At 36.5% G+C, this 20,858-nt stretch overlaps 2 protein-coding genes across 3 annotated transcripts; both read right to left on the bottom strand.

The window, feature by feature from the left end:
- Positions 1 to 160: 160 nt before the first annotated feature.
- Positions 161 to 7,536, bottom strand: LOC103963516 (glutathione reductase, cytosolic). The gene is made up of 17 exons (XM_009376341.3): positions 7,338 to 7,536; positions 6,799 to 6,964; positions 6,618 to 6,682; positions 6,464 to 6,533; positions 6,040 to 6,111; positions 5,492 to 5,695; positions 4,971 to 5,044; positions 4,796 to 4,879; positions 4,108 to 4,195; positions 3,903 to 3,984; positions 3,081 to 3,154; positions 2,096 to 2,203; positions 1,903 to 1,967; positions 1,670 to 1,783; positions 1,292 to 1,391; positions 602 to 655; positions 161 to 515 (listed from the first exon to the last, which is right to left on the bottom strand). Exons 2-17 carry the CDS (start codon positions 6,937 to 6,939, stop codon positions 420 to 422), a joined length of 1,491 nt encoding a protein of 496 aa, XP_009374616.1. The 5' UTR covers positions 6,940 to 6,964; positions 7,338 to 7,536; the 3' UTR covers positions 161 to 419.
- A 2,441-nt stretch (positions 7,537 to 9,977) lies between these two features.
- LOC103965069 (non-lysosomal glucosylceramidase) lies at positions 9,978 to 20,125 on the bottom strand. 2 transcript variants are annotated; one of them, XM_009378090.3, is made up of 19 exons: positions 19,580 to 20,125; positions 18,613 to 18,723; positions 18,401 to 18,457; positions 18,166 to 18,242; positions 17,978 to 18,077; positions 15,994 to 16,067; positions 15,319 to 15,419; positions 15,121 to 15,224; positions 14,903 to 14,956; positions 14,761 to 14,816; positions 14,629 to 14,667; positions 13,751 to 13,892; positions 13,305 to 13,489; positions 13,066 to 13,133; positions 12,844 to 12,916; positions 12,191 to 12,252; positions 10,828 to 12,007; positions 10,529 to 10,725; positions 9,978 to 10,257 (listed from the first exon to the last, which is right to left on the bottom strand). In XM_009378090.3, exons 1-19 carry the CDS (start codon positions 19,658 to 19,660, stop codon positions 10,247 to 10,249), a joined length of 2,772 nt encoding a protein of 923 aa, XP_009376365.1. In that variant the 5' UTR covers positions 19,661 to 20,125; the 3' UTR covers positions 9,978 to 10,246. The 2 variants fall into 2 exon arrangements, with proteins under 2 accessions (XP_009376365.1, XP_009376364.1); XM_009378089.3 differs by having other exon boundaries at positions 9,978 to 10,725.
- Between the last annotated feature and the right edge of the window lie 733 nt (positions 20,126 to 20,858).

Here is a 20,858-nt window from a genome sequence, read left to right as displayed (position 1 = left end):
CTATTCATTTTTAACGAAACCCTTCCGGTATTGTTCATTAGTTTTCCTTATAATGGACCCCTTGCAAAGTACAGAATCCTATTCCTCGTCGAAAAGGTGAAACAGAATCAAACGGACAATTAATTAAACAACATCGAATATCAACTAACGCAGCTGAGGATGTAAAACACAGCAACAAAATCATAGATATCAAATGTTGGATCAAAGCAGTGTATGTGTTTGAATACAACAGTTTTGTATCTTCATAAGTCATCAGAGAACCTATACGGCCCTAATCAGATATGCGTTCGAAGAAGCCTTTATTCTGACGAAATTCGACCAATTTCAATTTCCCAAATATACCTAAGTTTCCTCTGGTAAAAGCAAAACACCGTCTCCTCCAGACCTTGTAACTATTCTTTCCGTCCATTGTTCGCATCCTACAGATTTGTCTTTGGTTTGGTACCTGCAGCAATACGCCTTGTCGCTGAACGCATTGTCACAAACTCCTCTGCTGAGGAAGGGTGAATTCCCACCTGCACAATGAATGAAAGAAAAAACATTTTCAGTAAAAGTGCAGCTCAGAAATTGAATCGTCCCCAGCTTTAAATACACGACTTACCGTACTGTCAAATTGTGCCTTGGTTGCTCCGCACTTCAATGCAATAGCGATTCCCTGTTTAAGGCACCCAAAACAGATGGTGAAATTACAAGGAGATCAATCGTACTATAGACAGCATTTAGAAGCACTATAAACTCGAGTTACAGAAAACCTCAGCAACATGGTGAGAGAAGCTTTATTTTATAGGGAATGAATCTTATGACGTTAACGCTTCCTATCAGCTAATTAGTTTTAGCTTTCCTGTGACATGAACTAAGATCTCCTCCACCTGACCATACACCTTATTTGAAAATCAATTTTAAACACGCTCTTCCAGAGCCTGTACAACTTTGAATTTTTATTCTTATAAGCAGGTACGCCAAATTTTTTCCCCACTGATCAAGGATTTCTTAAGATTGTTACCGGACTCACCCTTATTTCCTAAACATGTCAAAGCCTTGGTATGAAATACTTTGTCAGATCAAACTCAAAGAAGCCTATTATCCCAGAAATGATACTCAAGTACCACATGCATGCACGTGCGCACACACTCTCAAGGACTTGATAGTCAAATTATTCCATTACTTATGTAGTAAAAACGTGGAAATCTTGGGCAATCATAGAGCATGGTTCGTCTCAAAACTGTTAAATTTAACAACACAGAACAGATCATTTCATATTTACAGGTTGTACAAGCAACAGAATATATACCTGCATAATCTCAGCAGCATCTGGCCCACACATGGATGCCCCAATGACTTTATCCGTCTCAGCATCAACAATAAGCTTCATAACTGTCTTTTCTTGTCGTCTATATAAGAATTATGAGAAATACTGAGTTCGTGCTTAAAACACTAAGAGAAGACAACAAATTTTGCTCATAATGAGTAACTAGAGGTTCAAGGTTAACAATATATCTTATAACTAGATGCTGAATGAAATCAGAAATTTTCGTATATAATTGTGCAACTGATAAGTGACCTCTCATGTTGATCCAACGATGTGGTGACATGCTATGATCCAAAGATAGCATATGATTGCTAGACCATGAACATAATTTAGAGCAAGACCTCATAATGACATACGTACCCAGATACAGTGTTCTTCATTGGGTTGAAAGTTGATGTGAAAACCAATATATCACCCTTGGCTTGTTCTATTGCCTGCTCTTCACTAAGGCCCACAACAGAAAGAGGTGGTATGCTGCAAACCACCAAACACAAGTATGTAACGTATTTATCATGACCAGCCCCATTATACAAAAACAGTCACCAAGTAAATAAACAAAGGAAGGCCCATTTATTAAAAGAAAAAACTATTACCAAAACACTGCACAGGGTATATCGCGGTAATCTGGTTTGCTAGGTTCCCCACCAAAAACAGTTTTCTGTAGGGAACATAAAGTAAACAAATAACAGTATCAAATCACCTGCTTGTTGAGATAGCACAGAATCTATGGGGAAAATATTACACAATTGATAAAGTTAAAGGAAAGTGGATAAGGAAAATACATACTGCAAAGCATGTTCCCTCCATTAGAGCCACAGGGGTAAGGTTTACTCGGTTTGTAACATCGCCAACAGCCCAGATGTTAGGTACATTGGTACGTGAATACTCATCCACCTGGAAGAGAAAAGACAGCAGAGACCTACCTACATGTTATTATTGCTTGAATAGTAAAACGTTAACTATTTCTGTAAACATCAAGTGCAATCTGTCATGCCAGCATGGTTAAGACAAAGGATCAGACAAATGAATAATAAAAAACTGTAGGAAAAGAGAAACAGACAAACAAGGTAAGATGAATTAGTATAACAAAAATCAACTTTATAAACCTATATTGTTTTTTCACTAAAAGAAAAGGCTCTATTTGGTATCAATATTTTCCACAAAAAAGGATATATCCGCGTCTCCATCCTTAAACGGAGACCACCCAAAAGAAAGGGCTCTATATGATAGGTCATTGGTGGCATAACATTTGCAACCCCAGCTTGTACTTCGCACATATTTACAAAAGTCAACAATCCAGTCTCATCACTTAATTACAGGGCACACCTAAAACTGGCGAGGATGGAACCTGAAAATAGAAGGTATGATTCCAAACCCCAGCTGCATATCAAGCGTATGCATTGAACTGGTCAATCTGCTACATGGTCGACCTTTGATGGTTGCATTGATGACCACAAAGGCAGGGGGGACACAATACGACAGATAATTGAGATATTACTGAACACCCAAACTGTAGTTAGGGGGCCCAAAAATGTGCAGGCAAAGCCATTTACCTTCTCAAACAGTAAAAGGGCAGGGGACTCAAACTAAATATTGAACTCTCAGATTCACAACTACAAATTAACAGGAGATACAAAAGATACTACGACCGGATTCGCAATAACTTCAAATGTCTAGAAAATGCTCAACTCAGGCACATAAAAATCCATTTCAAAAGTTGAAACACATGAAATGATAATAAGCACAAAATGCAAAAAACAAAGCTAGTAACCTTTATAGCTCCTGTTTTATCAAGTTCCACGCCTACAGCTTCCAAATTCAACCTCTTTGTATTGGGAGACCGACCTGTCATTTATAGACTGAGATAAAATCATCTGTGCAAGAAACTAAGGCAAAACCATAACTACAAAATATCATTACAATGTTCAGTGTTCACCCCTAAAATGCTCCAAGTTATAAGAAACAACCCAAGTTTATACTACTAGCGAACAGACCATTATATGAATCATTAAATTCCCAAAATGTCTGGATAAACGTTAAAGTAGTGCAACAGTTGGAATTATTATAATCATTTAAACTCAGGATATGCAACAAGGTGCAATTCGAAGGGCATCAACATTGGTGTATTTTTCACATTAAAATTGAAAAATAAATTAAAATGCAAGTGAAAATAAATGCTTAGAACAAATCCTAATTTCTGTGCAAGCATGATCAACTTAACCTCCGACATAAACTAGTGCATTTCAATATTAGGATTGGGACCATTGGGTCAATCAATTTGCCCTTTTTAGGAGAGGTCAATGAAGAGAAACTTTAACAAGTGGTATTGACTTGAGTTGGATTCTTGGAGAGGAAAAGTTTTTTTATTGACATCAGTTGACAAGGAAAATGTTTCCATTAACCTACATTAAAAATGTAACATCCTCCAACCTATGCCAAAATGTGAAATCTTTTATTGCTAAAATCAACAATAAGTAGGAGCTCATGGTTTTTCATTTGTTTTAGTGCTTAGTTTAAATTTATTTTAGCATTAGTAAGTAACATTAACTTCAAGCCCCACATAAGAAATTCAACTAAATGAGTATGTAGTTACCAGTGGCAAACAGTACAACATCTGCTATCAGCTCTTCCCCATGATCTGTGCGAACTTTTATGCCATCCTCTGTTTTTACTAGCTGAATTCAGAGAAATAATTCAGTACAATGAGAAGCAAAGATCAAACAGAAGTTGAAACGTATAAACTACAAAAGCAAGGACAGCCAAAAAGGTCAATCCACACTTCCTATGAGACTGAATACCTCTGTCAAATTTGTCTGCGGGTGTAGATCAATTCCCCTTCCTTCCAGATTCCGTGCCACCACTGCCCTCAATTCATCATCAAAACCTCTGCAGAAGAAGTGCCCGATATAGTGAGAATGCAATAGACTTCTCATACATGAAAAGGAAACAACTTCTGGCTATCAAATGCAAGGTAAGTGGAGCATCATCAAAAACTAAATTTAAATTTCTTTCGATCAGGAAGCTCTGTAAGAGGCACGAATAAGAAGGAAACAAGCCAATTTTTCTTTTCAAAAAAGCATGGGACAAAAAAGGAAAGAAAAAGAGCATTAGGTTCCGTAAATCATGCAAGATATAAAACCCTTACGTCATAACAATGGTGCACTGACTAGGAAATTGATGATTAATGGTCCCAAAAAAAATCATTAACAAAGAATTAAAGTTCATTGTCTATTTCTTAATTTCAGAGTCATCCCACTTGATTTATTCAAAGTTTGAGCACAATAAAAATATCTACCATGCAGTAAAAAAAAAACCCTCAAAATGTTAAAAATCCAACTCAGCACACAATAAATGCCTTAGTGTGCGACACTCGTAACAAATATTAAATAATAGACAGAAAAATTTTCCATCCCACTAACTCAACCATAAAGATCAAAAAGCCTAACAGTTCATAAATGGACAGAGCAATAGCGTCCAAATAACAACCTCAATGGAAGTTCCTTTCTGAAGAATAGATCCACAGAAGCACCCATCCCACGCCATATTGAAGCAAACTCAACAGCAATGTACCTAACATGAGGAGAGGATAATGGAAAAAACAATGAGCTTGCTAAGCTGATAAAATTAAACAAACAACACAAAGGAAGAGACTAAGACAAACCCAGCCCCGAGCACCACAGCACGTTTAGGTAACTCCTCCAAACTCAATGCTTCATCAGATGATATACCCAATTCCTAGAAATGTCAATTAATGTAAATTAGAACAATAGAAGAATACATGTTAACCACACAAGCGGCAAATAGTAGTATTGCACCAACCATTTTTAAGCATTTAATCAAACTCAGGCAATACTGCCAGTGGAGTTGCAAATGGAGGACAGTTGAATAATATAAACACCAGCTCTGTTAATCTTAAATGGATTGACAAAAAGCTTGTTTGGCTTTACTTCAAATATAAAGGACTCTCCTTCAGTTTCTTTCAATTGTTATGTTTTCTTTCAATGAATAAAGAAATCAAAGACAAACTATCACTTTGATGTTCAATAAATTTTCCTTTTTTTTTTTTTTTTTTTTAAATAACTGCATAATTTCATAACACACTTGGTGCAAAATAAAATTGTAATAAAGTACCAACTAAACATTTAGCATATCATTTCGAATCCCAGTGTGCAGAAAATCTACCTGACCAGGAATAGCAGGTCGTTGAGCCCTGCTGCCAGTTGCAATCAATATGTGTTTCGCAGAATAGCTCAATTTAGTGCCATCCAACTGTGTCACCTCGACATCATTAGGACCAACTATCTTGCCCTCTCCTTCAAACAATTTAACCCCAGAATTTGACAATAGGCGCTTGTATACTCCATTTAATCGAATTATTTCATCCGTCTATAAAAGAAGACAAATACATGTTAATTTCAAGTTGTAATCACCAGTTAATGAATAATAAAAGGTATTTAAAATGAACTGGGGGAAAATGTTTCCGGATTGCAGACACCAAGTAAAGAATTGTAAAATAAAACCCAAAGCCAATACATATTTAACGCTTTTTTTTTTTCTGTGGGGTTTTAGAACAATTAGGCCAAGCAAGTAGAAGTTCACAATTAGCATATCAGTAATAATTTTGCAAGGCAACACACATTTAAATATTTCTGATAAAATGATTTTTCAATCACATGGCATTAGGTTGGGTGAAATTTACAACTCAAACTCTATTCTAATTTCTAACCAACCTTCTTCTGCAAAAGTTTCTTCCAGTTGAAATCAACTTTCTCATTCACTTCCCACCCATAATTCCTGGCATCCTGCAATTGCAAAACCAATAAATTCTTCAGGCCATGTCTTTTATTAATTCTTTATTGATAAGAAGAAAAAAATATCAATGCAAACATAACAAACAGGTTGTCCACTGGAAATACCAAAGTACATAGGAAAAAGAACACACACACACACATTGCAGATGCTATAGACCTCGCATTGCAATAGATTATGCAGATCAATTTGTTCGAGTGTCAACTAAATTGTTTCTGCTTGTTTTTGTCTTCTTGCTAATTCACAGAAAATCAGCGTCTAAGATCCTCCTAGATGCTTGAGTTACGGATTCACCAGACTATTTAACATCAACTATAAATAGTTATGTATATGTCATATTCTCACCTCAATTTCACCACCAAAAGACGCTCCATACACCAAAATCTTTTTGGGAACACAACCACGAATGACACATCTGAAAACCAAATGTCCAAACATAAACCCGTATAAGCAACTTGAAGACCACCAAAGACAACATTGAATTTGTTAATGAACATACGTTCCACCCACTCCTCCAATTACTTCTGAGCTGACAGGATGAAATGGAAGCTCGCATATCCCAACCTATGATATCAAATGAAATGAACCCATGATATGCTCCTCTATCAGAAAAAAGCAAGCAATGCATAGGAGAACATAATCGACGAAAATGTTGTTTGGGTTGTGTATCATGAATGTACCTTAGCTCCAAAATTAGCTGAAATTCTGGAGGCACGGACACCACCGCTTCCGGCCCCAATAACAAACAAGTCGAAGTCGTAGTGGGCCTCTTGTTCATTAGGTTGGTTCACCTCACCATCAATTAGCATCTTCCTCGACATGATTACAGAGTAAATCCAACAGAATCTACAGCAACCACAATATCATCATCTTCATCATAAAAATATAAAAATAATACATATTTTCAAGGAATCGTGGAGAGGGGAAAGGCTATCATTCTGTTTGGCAGCTGAGAAAGTGGAGGAACCAATATAAAAAGAAACAATTTTTCTTTTTTTTAATCTGAAGGAACACGACCCAACTTACCCAATAAAATTCCCAGATAATGAAAAAGCAAAATTAACAAAGTCCAAATAAAAAGGCGGTCAAAAGCATGAACTTTCATCACCAAAAATGAAAAAAATAATACATATATACATACATAACCATCACAGGTTAACAATAATAATAAGCAGAACAATTTCGCGGGGAAAATAAAGAAAGGAGAGATAGATCGTACCGGAGTGAAGTTGGAGATGGCGATGCGACTGGTGTGGCTTGGCTTCTTCTGGGGTTCGGACCGGCAGAGAGAGAGAGAGAGAGGAGAGAGATGGTTAAGCAACGATATAGGAGGAAGGGATGGAAGAGACCGAGTGAATCGCGTCGCTATTTAGTTGGAAGGAAGGAAGGAAGTAAATGGATCTTGAGTTATAAATAAGAAAACCGATGACAATGATTTGAAAGTTTTGAATTTTAACGATAATGATAAAATGAAATGTAAAATGAGCAGTTTACAAGAATTAATATTTTAATATAAAAATATAATTTTTTGTTAAAATAAACGGTACAGATGATTTTCCGTTAAATTTTCTTATAAATATTCTCAGTGCCACCGTGCCACGTTTAGTTGTGACTCATAGCTTTATCATTTTCCTACCTTTTTTTCTTGCTTTCTAGGCCACTGTATTCTTCCTATTCAATTTGTTTTCTAACAAATATAAACATAAATTATATTTTTGTCTGACTTTTTTTTTGTAATCAGATTTTGTCTGATTATATTCCTAGTTTTAATTCTGAAACTTTATTTTTAAATTAAAGTTGAGATGTGATAAATGTTTTATATAATCGACTTAACTACACGTTCCTTACTTAATTTTTCGTGACTTAATCCATTTAGTTTAATTATTATAGTTCAGTATAAAATTAGCAAATTCGTGATAAAACTAGATGAAATATAAGTTAATACTCTTATTTGAGCTAAAATCACCACAGCTGAATTTAGATGATTTTCACGCTCTTGTTACATTTTTTTTTAAATAAATCTATTTTTACACATTATTTATAACCTCACACACTAACATTTATTCTTGGCTATTAATGTGAATCAACAAATAAAAACAATGAAGAAAATTAATGAGATGCGTATAAATATGGAACAATGATGTATGTTTTAGCCATTTCCCTTAAAAAAAAATTAAAAAAAAAACCATATTGAAGGGGGTAGAGTTGAAAAATCAAAGTCGCATGTGGATGCGTTGTGACCTTGTCTTTCTTTGTGGTCGGATCATCATCTCCAATAAAGTTGAAGAAATAATAATACACAAAAGAAGAAGGAGAAATGGTATTTGGATTTTGCATCTTAAACATTTCATCAAACTTCAATATTAATAATATTAACGGTTTCTAGCAAAATTTCTGAAAATTAAATCAGTAAGTATCATTGATATTCATTGATTTTTCTATATCTCATCGATATAAGGTTAAGTTTGCATTTCAACCTCCTTTTCATAACGATCCTTGATTTTTAGAAATTTTGACAAAAATACAATTTCGTGTATATTTTAAAGATTGAATACTATTGGTTTTTAGATCTCAAATTAATCTGAACATTAAATTAATCGAAATATTCTTAAATACTTGGATTTATTAAAAAAAAAAAAGGTTTAAATTTTGGCTTAAAATATTTGGATGCCCATGAATGGTCAAAGTATGGAATGTATTAGAGTCCGTTACCTGTCCACATTCATCGCAACCCCTAATCTACAAAACGATGCTTTCTTCTACAGAAAGGGATCATTTCGGATTTTTTTCTCCTAATCCACAAAATCAGTGAATCCAAACTATTGAAATTTGATCAAACGGCTGAAGTTATTATAACTTTTAAAGTGGACCCCTATTTGTAGTTGTTGGATCATTTTTCAATGACACAAATCCACTAATTTGGTGGATTAAGAAGAAGGGATCCGGGGATCCCTTTCCTTCTACGTCGCATCAATAACAATCAACATTATTTACTCCTACTTAAATTTCATTTAACCAAAAAATTAAATTATGTAAACCAAACGATTAATATTTATAAATTTTTCGTCTACTCAGAACACGAATCTATACACTAGGTTTCAAGCAACATTATCAGCATAGTTTGTGATGGCTATAAACTCATGGGTCAAGCTGCACATTTTGCTAAAAAGGTGCGGACGCGAAAGTAAAACTAAGATAATCAGGACCGCCACAAAGAGTGACACCATCTTCTTTTTTCTAATTTCTTCTTTGGAATGGCATGGAAGGGAACACTTTTTGGCATATGATAAGGACAATGATGAGTGGTGACTGGTGAAGGTGTCCCATTTCTATTTTAAACCGCTTAAAATTCTCAATGAAACAGGTTCACTATCACTATGTTGTTTCCTTATAGTAACATTTTGTTATATGTAAGTTTTTCTTTACATGACATGATATTATTGGATTGTAATATCACGTGACGGTAAACACGTTTCATACAAGTTGCTCTCCTCAATAGATCGTTCTTCTTATTGTCAGCTTGCATAAAGAGTCAAGGACAGTTAACTTCCAAAATGGGATGACATTGAGGCCTGAGGAGGACCACTTTTGATTTGAGTACGATTTGCTTCATTGCACCGACTGCAGAATTGAAAATCCCTAAACATAACAAAGGGTGAGCGGAGGTTGAACAGGTTAAAATTCGCAACGTAATTTTAAAGAAGTATTTGTGCATGTTTCAAATTATGATTTACAGGTATTAGGGGGAACGTGGTACATTTTCCGGTGAAGAAGTCGTCGAGCAATGAAAATACACATGCAAATGCTCAAGACAGAACGCATGCAGTTAATTGAGCTCATGGTATATGTAGAGGAGAGATTAGGAACTGGAAGGTGGCAATTTTGACCACCGATTTTATTCATGTAAAAAAATTACGGAGTTTTCCATTGTGCTCCGGAATTTTTAGTTATCAGATCCATAGAAAAAATACAATTATCAAAATCTAACGACTAAAAACACCGGAGCATAAGGCACCGTGGGGTACAATAGAACTTTAGTGTAAATTACCATCAAATGCAGTTGAGCCATACATTGGGAAGACTCTGTGGAGCTTTGGCAAATCTGGAACCAAAGCTTAGGCATCCTCCTCAAGATTTTTCTGTATTAACTCAGAATTAGATACCTGAACATGGTGCGAAAACAACTCTTTTTTTTTTTTTTTTTTATAACCTATTTGGCTATTTCTTCAAGACTTCCCCCAAACCTCTCCCGGCTTATATATTACTTCACACCGAGAGGGTTCGAGGAAGCGAAGATTTCACTAGACGCTTCTTTAACGATACAATCAAGTTACATGTTACAATATCAGCATGCACAGTTAAAAACAGAATTTTCAAAGCACTTTGCCTTGGTTGCAATCTTTCTCACACCTGTTTCGTTGTGAGAGGATCGTGAACTGACAGACGATAAATGTATTCTGTCCATTATGTTGATCTGGGGAGCCTCGAGAATTGCCTTGGGCATGTTCAACGCGAATTGCATCCCCCAAATAGATAGTGGCCTCATGTATATTAGAGATCTGAAGTGGCCGTCCATCGTCCATCCTTCAGGCGTCTGGAAGGCGTATCTGTAGGTAGTAGAACCAAAATAATAACTTTGTTAATACCAAAACATCTGGAAAGCGTATCTATAGGTTACTCTAAATAATGTAGGTATAAGTTCTACTTACCCAAAGCCATCTTCAGACCAGCCGGCAATAAAAATACCTTCAGCAGTAGCGAATGCCTCTTTCTCCTTTCCAGCAAGAATCATCAGAGCAGCCACCCCATATGTGACACCAGTCCATATTTCACGTGACTGCATGCAAGACTCATCCACCTTCCCATTGGGATGCATTCCGTTTACGGCACCCATTTTTCCTCCCTTAACTTTCATGACATTGAAATCATAGATTTTCTGCAGAGAGCTTTCGATTTTAAAATCATCAAAAAGTGAAGGTAAACCAGAAGATGCCGTATACCACTGCCCAGCCAGTTGATCTGCTTGTATAGACTTACTGTTACTACTTGATCCACTGTCGTAATTAAAATAAGAACCATTCCACAATTTTTCCTCAAAAGATGGTTTTGCCTTTAAAAATTTGGTTTTGCACCATTCAGCAAAGGCCTTGTCGCCTAGTTGAAGGGCCATTGCGGCTGCAGCTTGAAGTGCAGCAAGCCACAAGCACCCACAGTAAGCACTTACTCCATGAACTGTCCAAGCATCGTAGGTCTGATCAGGGAAACCATCATTTTCAATGAGACCATCATTGTCCCGGTCAAATTGTTCCATGTACTCCATTGCAGCACGAACAGCAGGCCAAACATCTACTCCAAATGACATATCCCCTGTTGCAGAAAAATCTCTATACACCTGAAGCACAAACTTTGGGTTCAAATCCTTCCACTTACTAGTATCATGAATATTATATGCATTCATTTCATTCCAAGGATCGTGTGTTCCCAGATCATGAGGGACAGCTCCTCTAACCTTACGAATTCCCCAGTTACCCTCCGCAAGAAACTTTACTTTTCTTCCATCTTCTGATAAGACAGCTTTTGCAAAGTCCCTTTGAATATTAAGTTCAATTTTGGGAAACAGCTCGAGAAGGGCAAATGATGCATAAAAGTGTACGTCATATGTGTTCCACATGATATATTCCACTCCTTCCAGATAGAGGAACCTCCCAACATCTTCATTGGCAATTTGTGGGTCCAAATGTGCACTCCTTTGGCAACCAGTAGCAGTGTGCTCAACAACTGCGTTGTGATTGTTATTTACTTCAGCTTCGCTAACCTTAACATCTGTATTTTCAACATTTGTCAATTGGTGTTGATTGTCTGGAATGTTTGTTGCTGGCAAGGGAGAATCTGTACGAATCAATCACAGTTATAACTCATTTCTCAGTTTTATGGTAAAATTAGCCAAAAGGGAAGGAAATATTTAACAAAAAAGTGCACATTCGGATTCGAGCTAGTGTCCGCATGAAAAACATTCTTAGATGCTATTTCGAGATGTGAGACATCAAGGAAATCAGGATTATAGATAAATACCGATCCAAACTGTCCCACCAGCCACCAAAAAGTAGAGCTCATTGAATAATGTGAACTTGTACCTGCAAACATTTTGTGAAGTATTAGCTACAAGATCGATGAACCAAGTTCATAGCTAATCATTGACAGGTAAACATAGCAAAGTAACTTCTCCATGTTTGCTCAATGGATTATTTGTTGGGGAGTTTCTATTTGTAATGGAAATGAGCATATATGATGCATTGACTACAATATTTGCAGAGACCATTGAAACTGGACCAATCATTCGAGTGAGCTCAAAACAGATTTCAGTGGACACAGTTGTGTGCTGTTCGTTGAGAATAATAAGGAAGGTATCTAACATCACAATCTCATGAGATGCAAAACCGACTCCAATGTTTGAGGTGGACAGCGCTATCCATTATAACAAACCAAAGGGAACATATTGCGCACACACATGCAAACATCTTTCTTTATGTAAGCCGTTCTTTATGCGAACCGGTGCACTTATTTTTCAAAATTTTAAGAATTGACAACGCTACTCTAAACTTAAGCTCAGAATTCTCCTGCTGGGTATTTTTTGGCAGAGTCACCAACTTAGGAAACCAATTTATTATCTGATGGAACATTATGATTTAACAAAGAACAATCACAGTTAATGCTTCCATTCTTACCATTCTGGTAATGTTTCATCCCTGAGGATAGGGCTTTGCCACTTTTCAATATCTTCTTCCCATCGCTTATAATCTGTCCAGATTTCAAAAGTGATCAGGACCCATCACATGTACCGCACCCATTTTTAAACAAGAAAAAGTATGCCAAAAACTAAATCTAGCGAATATCAACAGATTAGTGCCTTGATGAAAAGGTCACAATACAAACAGAGAGATACATACTTGTCAGCGCATCATGCACCAAGTCCTGAGCTGCCCTTTCAGAGGTCCCATAGAATTTTGTGTACCTCCTGCAGCAAAATTACAAATTCAAATAACCCAAAATGCACATCACTAGTATTGCAGTCGCTTTCTAGAATACAACTCTTAAAGGCATTCGTTTGTAAATAATATAGGTACAGTACCGCTAAATATGCATCATTTTGAAGCAGCTTTTCGTGTGTAAATCACAATAAGCTTACCTATGGTATGAGCTTCCCTTCAAAAATTTTACTTTTGGAGATGACCATGATACGCCAAATGCAACAGTGCACTTCCCATGAGGTTCCACCCAAGCAGTAGCTGCTACTGCAGCACAGAGTGTTTCTCCAGGTGATGAAGACATGCATGGTCCAGAATTGAAATTATCACGACCAAATTGCCCATCCTAAAAAGACACAGAAGGGGGTTAAGGAAAGGAAAAAAAATTCACTCTGTAAAACAATGGAAGGAACACCATGGCAAAATCCAAGTAGAATTATTCTCAAAATTTGAACTTGATCAACCAGGTTGCTGAACGACAGCATTTGCTGGATAGGACAGCAAATTGATTCGGCTAAATAGAAAAATGACGCACCTAGCATTATGTTACACGATAAAAAAACAAGAAGGTGCACAGAATTGAGAAAGCAAACCACAGATTTAATACCTGCACCATTTTATTCCACATTTCTTTCGCCGTAGTGGTACTTCCTTCAGATAACCCAAAACATGGCAACACACTCACGCTTACATTTTGAGTTTCACACGCAGCTATTGCAAATGTAACAGGAGGATTCCCTTTTGCAGTCCTGCAACATAGGCATAGTTGTTATAAACAGTTAAAATCAACTGTAACAAGTTAAAGTTTAAAAATAGTGAATGACAACAACTCCCAAAATCAGAGAGTGATAACTTAATAATTTGGTTCAGGTTACCAAGAACCATAAGAATATAATGCTCATTATTTTGAACAAAATAAGAGGAGTTGAAAACAGAATTTGTAAAAAAATTCCTATAGTTGAACAAAAACAAGAACAGGTATTGAATAAGGTGATCACAAGCAGGACACTTTCAATGTTAACAAATGTGGTGACCCCAATTACCAATTATGAATTTTCCACAGCACTTATTGTTGATGACCGGAAAAGACTTACTAGTTGTAAAAATAGGAGAACGTGGAACTCAAAAAGGCAAGAATTGGCATTGAACATATCAATTCCAATAAATTAGTAAATATGTTTTACTCTTACCAGACGATCAATCTTTCTAAAATCTTTAAATATATCTGCTTAAATGCTCCTATGACATCTGTCCATACTTCTTTATTTGTGCTTTTTATTTCATTTCCTGATAGTTTTACAAGGAATTTTGATTTTGAGTTCATAAGTCAAGCAGAAGCATCTTTTTTTTCCTAATGGTTGACTTCTTTCACTTGTTTGGGGTTGTTTGAACACTTTGTCTTCATTTTGGCCTAGAAAACAGTGTATCGGCAGAGAAATCTGCAAACCAACCGTCAAATAAACATAAAAAGGTTTGGTGACTTGCTTGTGATGTAGAAGTACACCAGAGACTCCATCTTCGCCACTGTCAAAGCAGAGAAGTAAGTTAGAATATGTTAAAAACACAGTACTAGTATAGTAGGCAACTAGCCATACAACATCCACCAAATTTACTCACATAAATGGTTCATTCACATGATCGCCCGACAAGTGTGAGACTCCTCCAATTGAATTCTACACCCAGAAAAGCAATAATTACTAAATATCCAAGAATCTTTGAATTGCTCGGAAACCATTCCGAAAGAAAAATATAACCTTACCGCCCATGTAAATAGAAGGCTGACTTTTGCTCTTTCTTTTCCAGTGTTCACCAACTGTATCAGAAAGAAGACTCTTATAAACAAATCACATCATAGAAAATTACATTGAAATTCTTGTGTAAGATCCTTATGTTAACACTTGTCTAATATAGAAAGAGCTTATGGAACAATGAACTTTTTCATCTGTACATATCTGGTATCAAGTTGAATGAGCCTACCGTGTAAACAAAAACGGCTGTAGGAAGACTACTTTCTCTATAATTATGAGGGATGAATGGCGATATTTGCCGACAAGAAATTTTCAATTCTGGATCAGGTTCACCTAAAATGAAACATAATACAACCCAAATTGAAACAGCAGCTTAGAGGACAAATTATGTGATCAATGGCTAAAAGGAAAGAAAGAAGAATGATACCATCATATATGGTCCACGCCCTTGGAAATAGTGCATGGTATGTTGAATGCTGGCCACCCAGGTTCCATCCCCATGATGATATACCCTCATCATCAGCTTTTCTGCGAAAACAGTCAAATTAAATCAAGATGTCAACAATCAGGAAATTTCAAATACTATACGTAAATTTAGAGCTACAAAAATAGTACAACCAAGTTCATGCACTATTCATCAAATTCCTCGTAGCCATCAACAAAACTGAAAAGTGATATGCATTATTACAAATGAGACACCCTCTGATGATACAAACTAGCTACACTCTGACGATAGTCCAGTTACAATGAAATATTGCCTTGTGTAATAATAAAGTCTATTGTTCTTTGATGCTTCAATAATTTCTTATTCTCTATAAATTTTGATACTTATAATGTTCCTGAAGAAGTGTCACAGAAGACCACTAGACCAGGTACGCAAGGAACATTTGCCAGTTAGACTTCTTCGATTCCCCTTGATGCCATAAAAGGAAGACACTATTATATATGGTCCCACAAGCTTGGTCTTGACTTGCAGTAACCAAACGTAAAAAGCATGAAGAATTGTATAGGTATGATGAATTCATCATTCAGTGAATTTTGGTGGTAAGAAATTGTAATTATTACAGAAGATGGTTTCTAAACTTAACGACTACCCTCTTACCCTAATCCTTCATGATGACCCGGGGCCAAGACTGATGCATAATTTTTATTCGTTCCTTCTCTAGATATAAAAATCTGCAATAGCACATAAATCTCTTAGTCACAATTACAACATTACAAAAAGTAAATAGGACAAAAGAAATGAGCTCTATCTCTAGAAACAACTAATAAAATATTAATATTCACTTCTCCTGTACATTATACAAAATAATGCATAAACATTCCTCAGCTAAATACAGTGTTGGTAACAGATTGGAGTTGCAAAGAGCAGCCAAACTGAACTGTACATTTTCAAAACCCTTCCCTTCATCATCCTTAAAACAACTAATTTGCCCGATATATATTGGGCATTGATTTTCACAACACCATCACAATTCGTCCAAATTTTCGTTGTGTTCTAAATTCAAGACCACCTTATCAAATGTTTGTATGAACTACATTTCAGTAACAACCAAGAGCACATAAATTGAAGTTTCCTTGCCCACTGCTCTTGAATGTATTACAAAGATGTCCTCTTTGTAGCAATATAGCAACATCACAATCTCCAATTCTCCATATGGTCTCTAGACACTATAACACAACAAGTAAACTTACAGGCAGAAAACAAAAGTCTGATTTTCGCTGACAAGAGATTTTATTCTAGATTTTGGATTGATGTGCAATGTGCCTCCACCAGAACTATAAATAATTGGGATTGAAGGAAGACCACATAACCAACTAAACAAAGCTAGGGAAGTAGGGGTGGACAACGGACGGGTTGGCTTGGGTTATGCCCCAATCCATTGGCCAATCTAAGGATACTGGGTTGGTGATTCTAGGAAACCGATGCAAGCCAATAAAATTGGATGCCCGACACACCCAGACCAATCGTTTGCAGGTTGGGTTGAGCGGCTTTATCGGGTTTCACAACTGGGAGGAGGGACTGACTGAGATATACCAAAGAGAAGAGTGTGAGGGAGTTAGAGGGAGTGGTTGTGGCTGAATTTGGATGCTCAGAAGCTTGGAGCAACAACAAAATTTCAGAGTGGGGCGGTGGGGGCAACTGATAAAGAGAACAAAACTAGAAGGCTTTAGAAGGTGAAGGGTTTCAAATGTCAAATGGTCCAGTGGTGTTAAAGAGCCAGAACATTTTTCTAGAGTTAGTAATAGCAAATCAAATGAAGCCATGCATACAGTAAACCCTTTTATTAAAGGTTGAGTTTCAACTGGTACATAGTGTTGCAAACCGGTTTCAAACTTCGCCATCTGGTGGGCAGGTTACGACCTGATATTAAGTTTTAAAAGTGTAGAACCGACCCAACCTGAATTTTATTGGGTGGGTTGGTCAGTGTCGGCTACCCATGAAAATGTCCACTCTAGAGGGAGGAAACACAAATAGACTACCTCATTCACATATGCAATTCCTAGGGTGATGATTAAGCACTGAATACTGAATCTCTAGCACTTCAAATTTTAAACCCAGAAACCTTTTGAACTCAATTGTAAATATTAGCTTCAGTTCATAATTACAACGAGTTCTAAGTATGTTAATTTTAAGAAAATGGATACTTCAGTGGATGTGGTTGTGGAGTTGAGGATGGTCTTGCCAATTACAATGACAGGGAACAGTTTGTATTTGGTTGGATTTGCATATACTGAACATGAGGTGGTAACTATGGTGATAGAACCCATATCTGTGGTGATTGTTGCAGTTTGCAACAATAGTAATAAGGTGGGTTCAAGCGACAATATCAAAAGTGATGTGGGTGCCAATTTTGATATAGATAGTGTGGAAACTGAGCAAATTTTAAACCCAGAAGCAATGATAGTGGTAAAATCTACATAAATGACATAAATGATGATGGTAATGTAATCAGGCTAGCCTGAGGTAAATAAATAATATAAACGAAACTTACAATATCAACACATGCATAGCAAATATGTTACGAAGAAGCAAAGAACAACATTAAATTACAACTATATAAGATCAAGGGTAGAGATTTTACGGAGAACTGATTGGCCATGACAGGAGAACCTTTGCAGATACCAGGAATGATTTGCCATTGCCTGAACTCGCCTCTAAAACCTCTAGATATGCTGCCACTTCTGTAATACATGTAGATAATTGCTCGCTATTAGATTAACAAAGATAATAGTCCATAGAACTCAGGCAACCTATTCATTCACAACGTACCCCATCCCTCCAAGTGGAACCCCCTGAGCTGCAGATGGCTTGCAACTTTCTCGAGTAAAAGGATCAATAGGTGCTTTCTGCATGGATAAAAAAATTTGCGGCCAAGTTTCAACAACCTTTGTAACGACATATCTTCACCCATTCATTTGACAGGTGGGTATAAATCATACAAATACCAGTTGTAAAGAACAAAATAGAAAATGACTTCTATATCTAGAAGATTGAGATAATTTACCCTTCCGTGAGAAGCCTCTTCCCTGATGTATGACCACAGGCGTATACCTAAGCGAACCTAGTATTCAAATTTTCCACACTAAGTCAGAGAAAGATAACATGTGCAGGGGATACTGGAAATTGGATGAAAATAGAAAAGCTCCAAACATGAGAATGCACAGGACGTATTTATTAGTCAACGACATTAAAGAAAACAAGTAACAACCCGCTTACCATCTTTATCGCTTCCCTAAATGTAACACTAAATTCTCTGAGAAGATTAGCATGGCTGTTTAACTTCCTCCTCCAGGCATGTTCTGGTGGGGCAGCACTATCAAAATCAAACTATACAAAAGTAACAAGAAAAATAATCAGTTTGAATAAACTAAACAACATGGCCTCCTCAAAAGGTTGAAAGAACCTCAAAAGATAATAGCCCAAAATCAGTTTGCTTGCTAAGACAGGAAGAAATATGCTAAACAAAATTCACAGAGAACACGAGAATTGTTTATTTTTTAGTAAGGGTTTCATGGAGTAGATATAATATATTAGCAACTAATAACCCGAAATCCACCAACGGTAACCGACACAAATGTCGAATTACACACAGACGTAGGACTCCAGGCATGTCATGTTCTCACAATATAGAAAACCAGAAGAAAAAAAAGATAAAAACCATTCAAATTAAGCATGAATTTTAGTAGGAAATCCTACAGGTTAAGCATGTGTAGAACTAACACTTGATAAACCGCAGAACTTTAAGTTTTAACATGGCACGGATTTTGATTCACTCGATCTGCAAGACGAGCTATTTGATTAAACTACGTTAACAAATAAATTGTTTCCATAGCTAATTAAAATTCCCACTGCTTACTCCAATTCCTTCGAAGTTCAAAAACTTTTGAAGAATATGCAAATGAAATCACCAAATAAATTGCATTGCACACATTAGACAACAGGGTTTAGGATTGAAAGGCACTTGAATTTGAATATCATCATTGAAACCAAACATATAGCTATGGTGTCTGACTTTACTAAGTAAATCCTAGAGTTAAAGGAAGTTAAGGAACCCATATTTGCTTGTTTTCTTGCCACCTCTTACATTTTCTCAGCAACCAAACACAACCCAAATCAATAACACAAACAAATAGAGAGAGAGAGAGAGAGAGAGAGAGAGAGAGAGAGAGAGAGAATGACCAACCAGGTGCAAAGTGTTTTTGCTGATATACTCCTCAGGCGGCCATGAATTCTTTCTACAATGGAACAAATGCCCACTAACCATGTTGACTAATTCTCAGCAGCAGGTATCAACTCAAGTCGTAATGAATCAAAGCCAAAGCCTCCCAAATTTGATATAAGGGAAGCCCCAAACCGAAACCTTCCTTCGCCTCCAGACAACGACACCGACCGCCGACCGGAATCTTTTCCAAGCTTACACCAACAGCCAAGCAAGCTGAAAGCTTCTTTTTTTTTTTTCAGACCCAAAAGATCTTAAATTTGAATGAAAACCCAGAGGCAGAGGCAGGCCGGAGCTGGAGCTGGAGGTCCACCGAATCGGAAACCCAGAATCCAAACACTTTTCGCAATTCGGAAACCCAATTAACAGAATAAGGCAATTGACAGTTGATTGGATTGGATTGGATTGGAAAGGGATTAGAGGTGGGAGGGGGGTGTGGGTTTGTCGTGGAGAGCGGGTCGGCCGTCTGTCAACTCAGAAACTCCAAATGCCTGGTGTTTACGAATCCGTGTCCCAGATCGCCAGGTGGAGCTGGCTCTCTCTCTCTCTCTCTCTCTCTCCTGTCCTGCTGTTTCTTTACGACTTGTGGAAGAAAGAGCGCGTGACTGAAAAGTCGAAAGCTTTCGTAGCTTTTATTCCAATTTGCTACCCGAAATTTACAGCAATTGAAAACCATCAACGAAGAAATACTAGAAAGTGAAAGTAAAAGAAAAGAAATCAATTTATTTTACTTTATTTGTTGTTGCTATTCTGATTCAGAATTTCATAATCCGCCCACTATGACATGATATAACTTTTTCTTTCTCTCTTGTTTTTTTGTTAAATTAGAATAAAGATAGTTATAGGAATTCGTTTAGATGTACTTTTAAAATAACTAAAAACGTTCTTAGATAAAATATTTTTGGGTTTCAAAAGCAATTGAAGTGCTTTCTGCAATAAACACTAATTATATGTTTCTTCCCAGAAGCATTTAAGTGCTTTTACATGATTGACTTGCACTTTTAGTAAAGATTGGGTCTAAACATTTTCACCAAAAACGATTTTAATCATTTTAAAAGCACATCCAAACGAGCTCTAAAACACTTGACATCTCTACAAATAAGTACCTATCAATCTCAAATTTGTTATTGGAATATAGCTCTCATAATTATAATTTATATCGCAAAAGTATGGTGATCGCTTTTTTACACTCAAATTGAAAGTTTCGACTTGTTTTTCTGTTAAAGTTTTCTTATTGTATTAT

Source organism: the organism of the source record quoted next, unplaced genomic scaffold, assembly GCF_019419815.1.
Source record: "Pyrus x bretschneideri cultivar Hongxiangsu unplaced genomic scaffold, Pyrus_bretschneideri_v1 Contig14, whole genome shotgun sequence".
In the NCBI taxonomy this organism is placed as follows: domain Eukaryota; kingdom Viridiplantae; phylum Streptophyta; class Magnoliopsida; order Rosales; family Rosaceae; genus Pyrus; species Pyrus x bretschneideri.
Note: the sequence above shows the minus strand (reverse complement) of the source record. Positions and strands in the feature narration are given on the sequence as shown.

Coding starts and splice junctions, on each gene's coding strand:
- LOC103963516 (XM_009376341.3), bottom strand. CDS start 6,939: ATGTCGAGGAAGATGCTAATTGATGGTGAGGTGAACCAACCTAATGAA. Junction 1,392..1,669: donor ATGAAGAACACTGTATCTGG/GTACGTATGTCA, acceptor ATTCTTATATAG/ACGACAAGAAAAGACAGTTA. Junction 656..1,291: donor ATGCTGCTGAGATTATGCAG/GTATATATTCTG, acceptor TGCCTTAAACAG/GGAATCGCTATTGCATTGAA.
- LOC103965069 (XM_009378089.3), bottom strand. CDS start 19,660: ATGGTTAGTGGGCATTTGTTCCATTGTAGAAAGAATTCATGGCCGCCT. Junction 18,078..18,165: donor GTTCCACTTGGAGGGATGGG/GTACGTTGTGAA, acceptor CATGTATTACAG/AAGTGGCAGCATATCTAGAG. Junction 14,957..15,120: donor CAGCCGTTTTTGTTTACACG/GTAGGCTCATTC, acceptor TTTCTGATACAG/TTGGTGAACACTGGAAAAGA.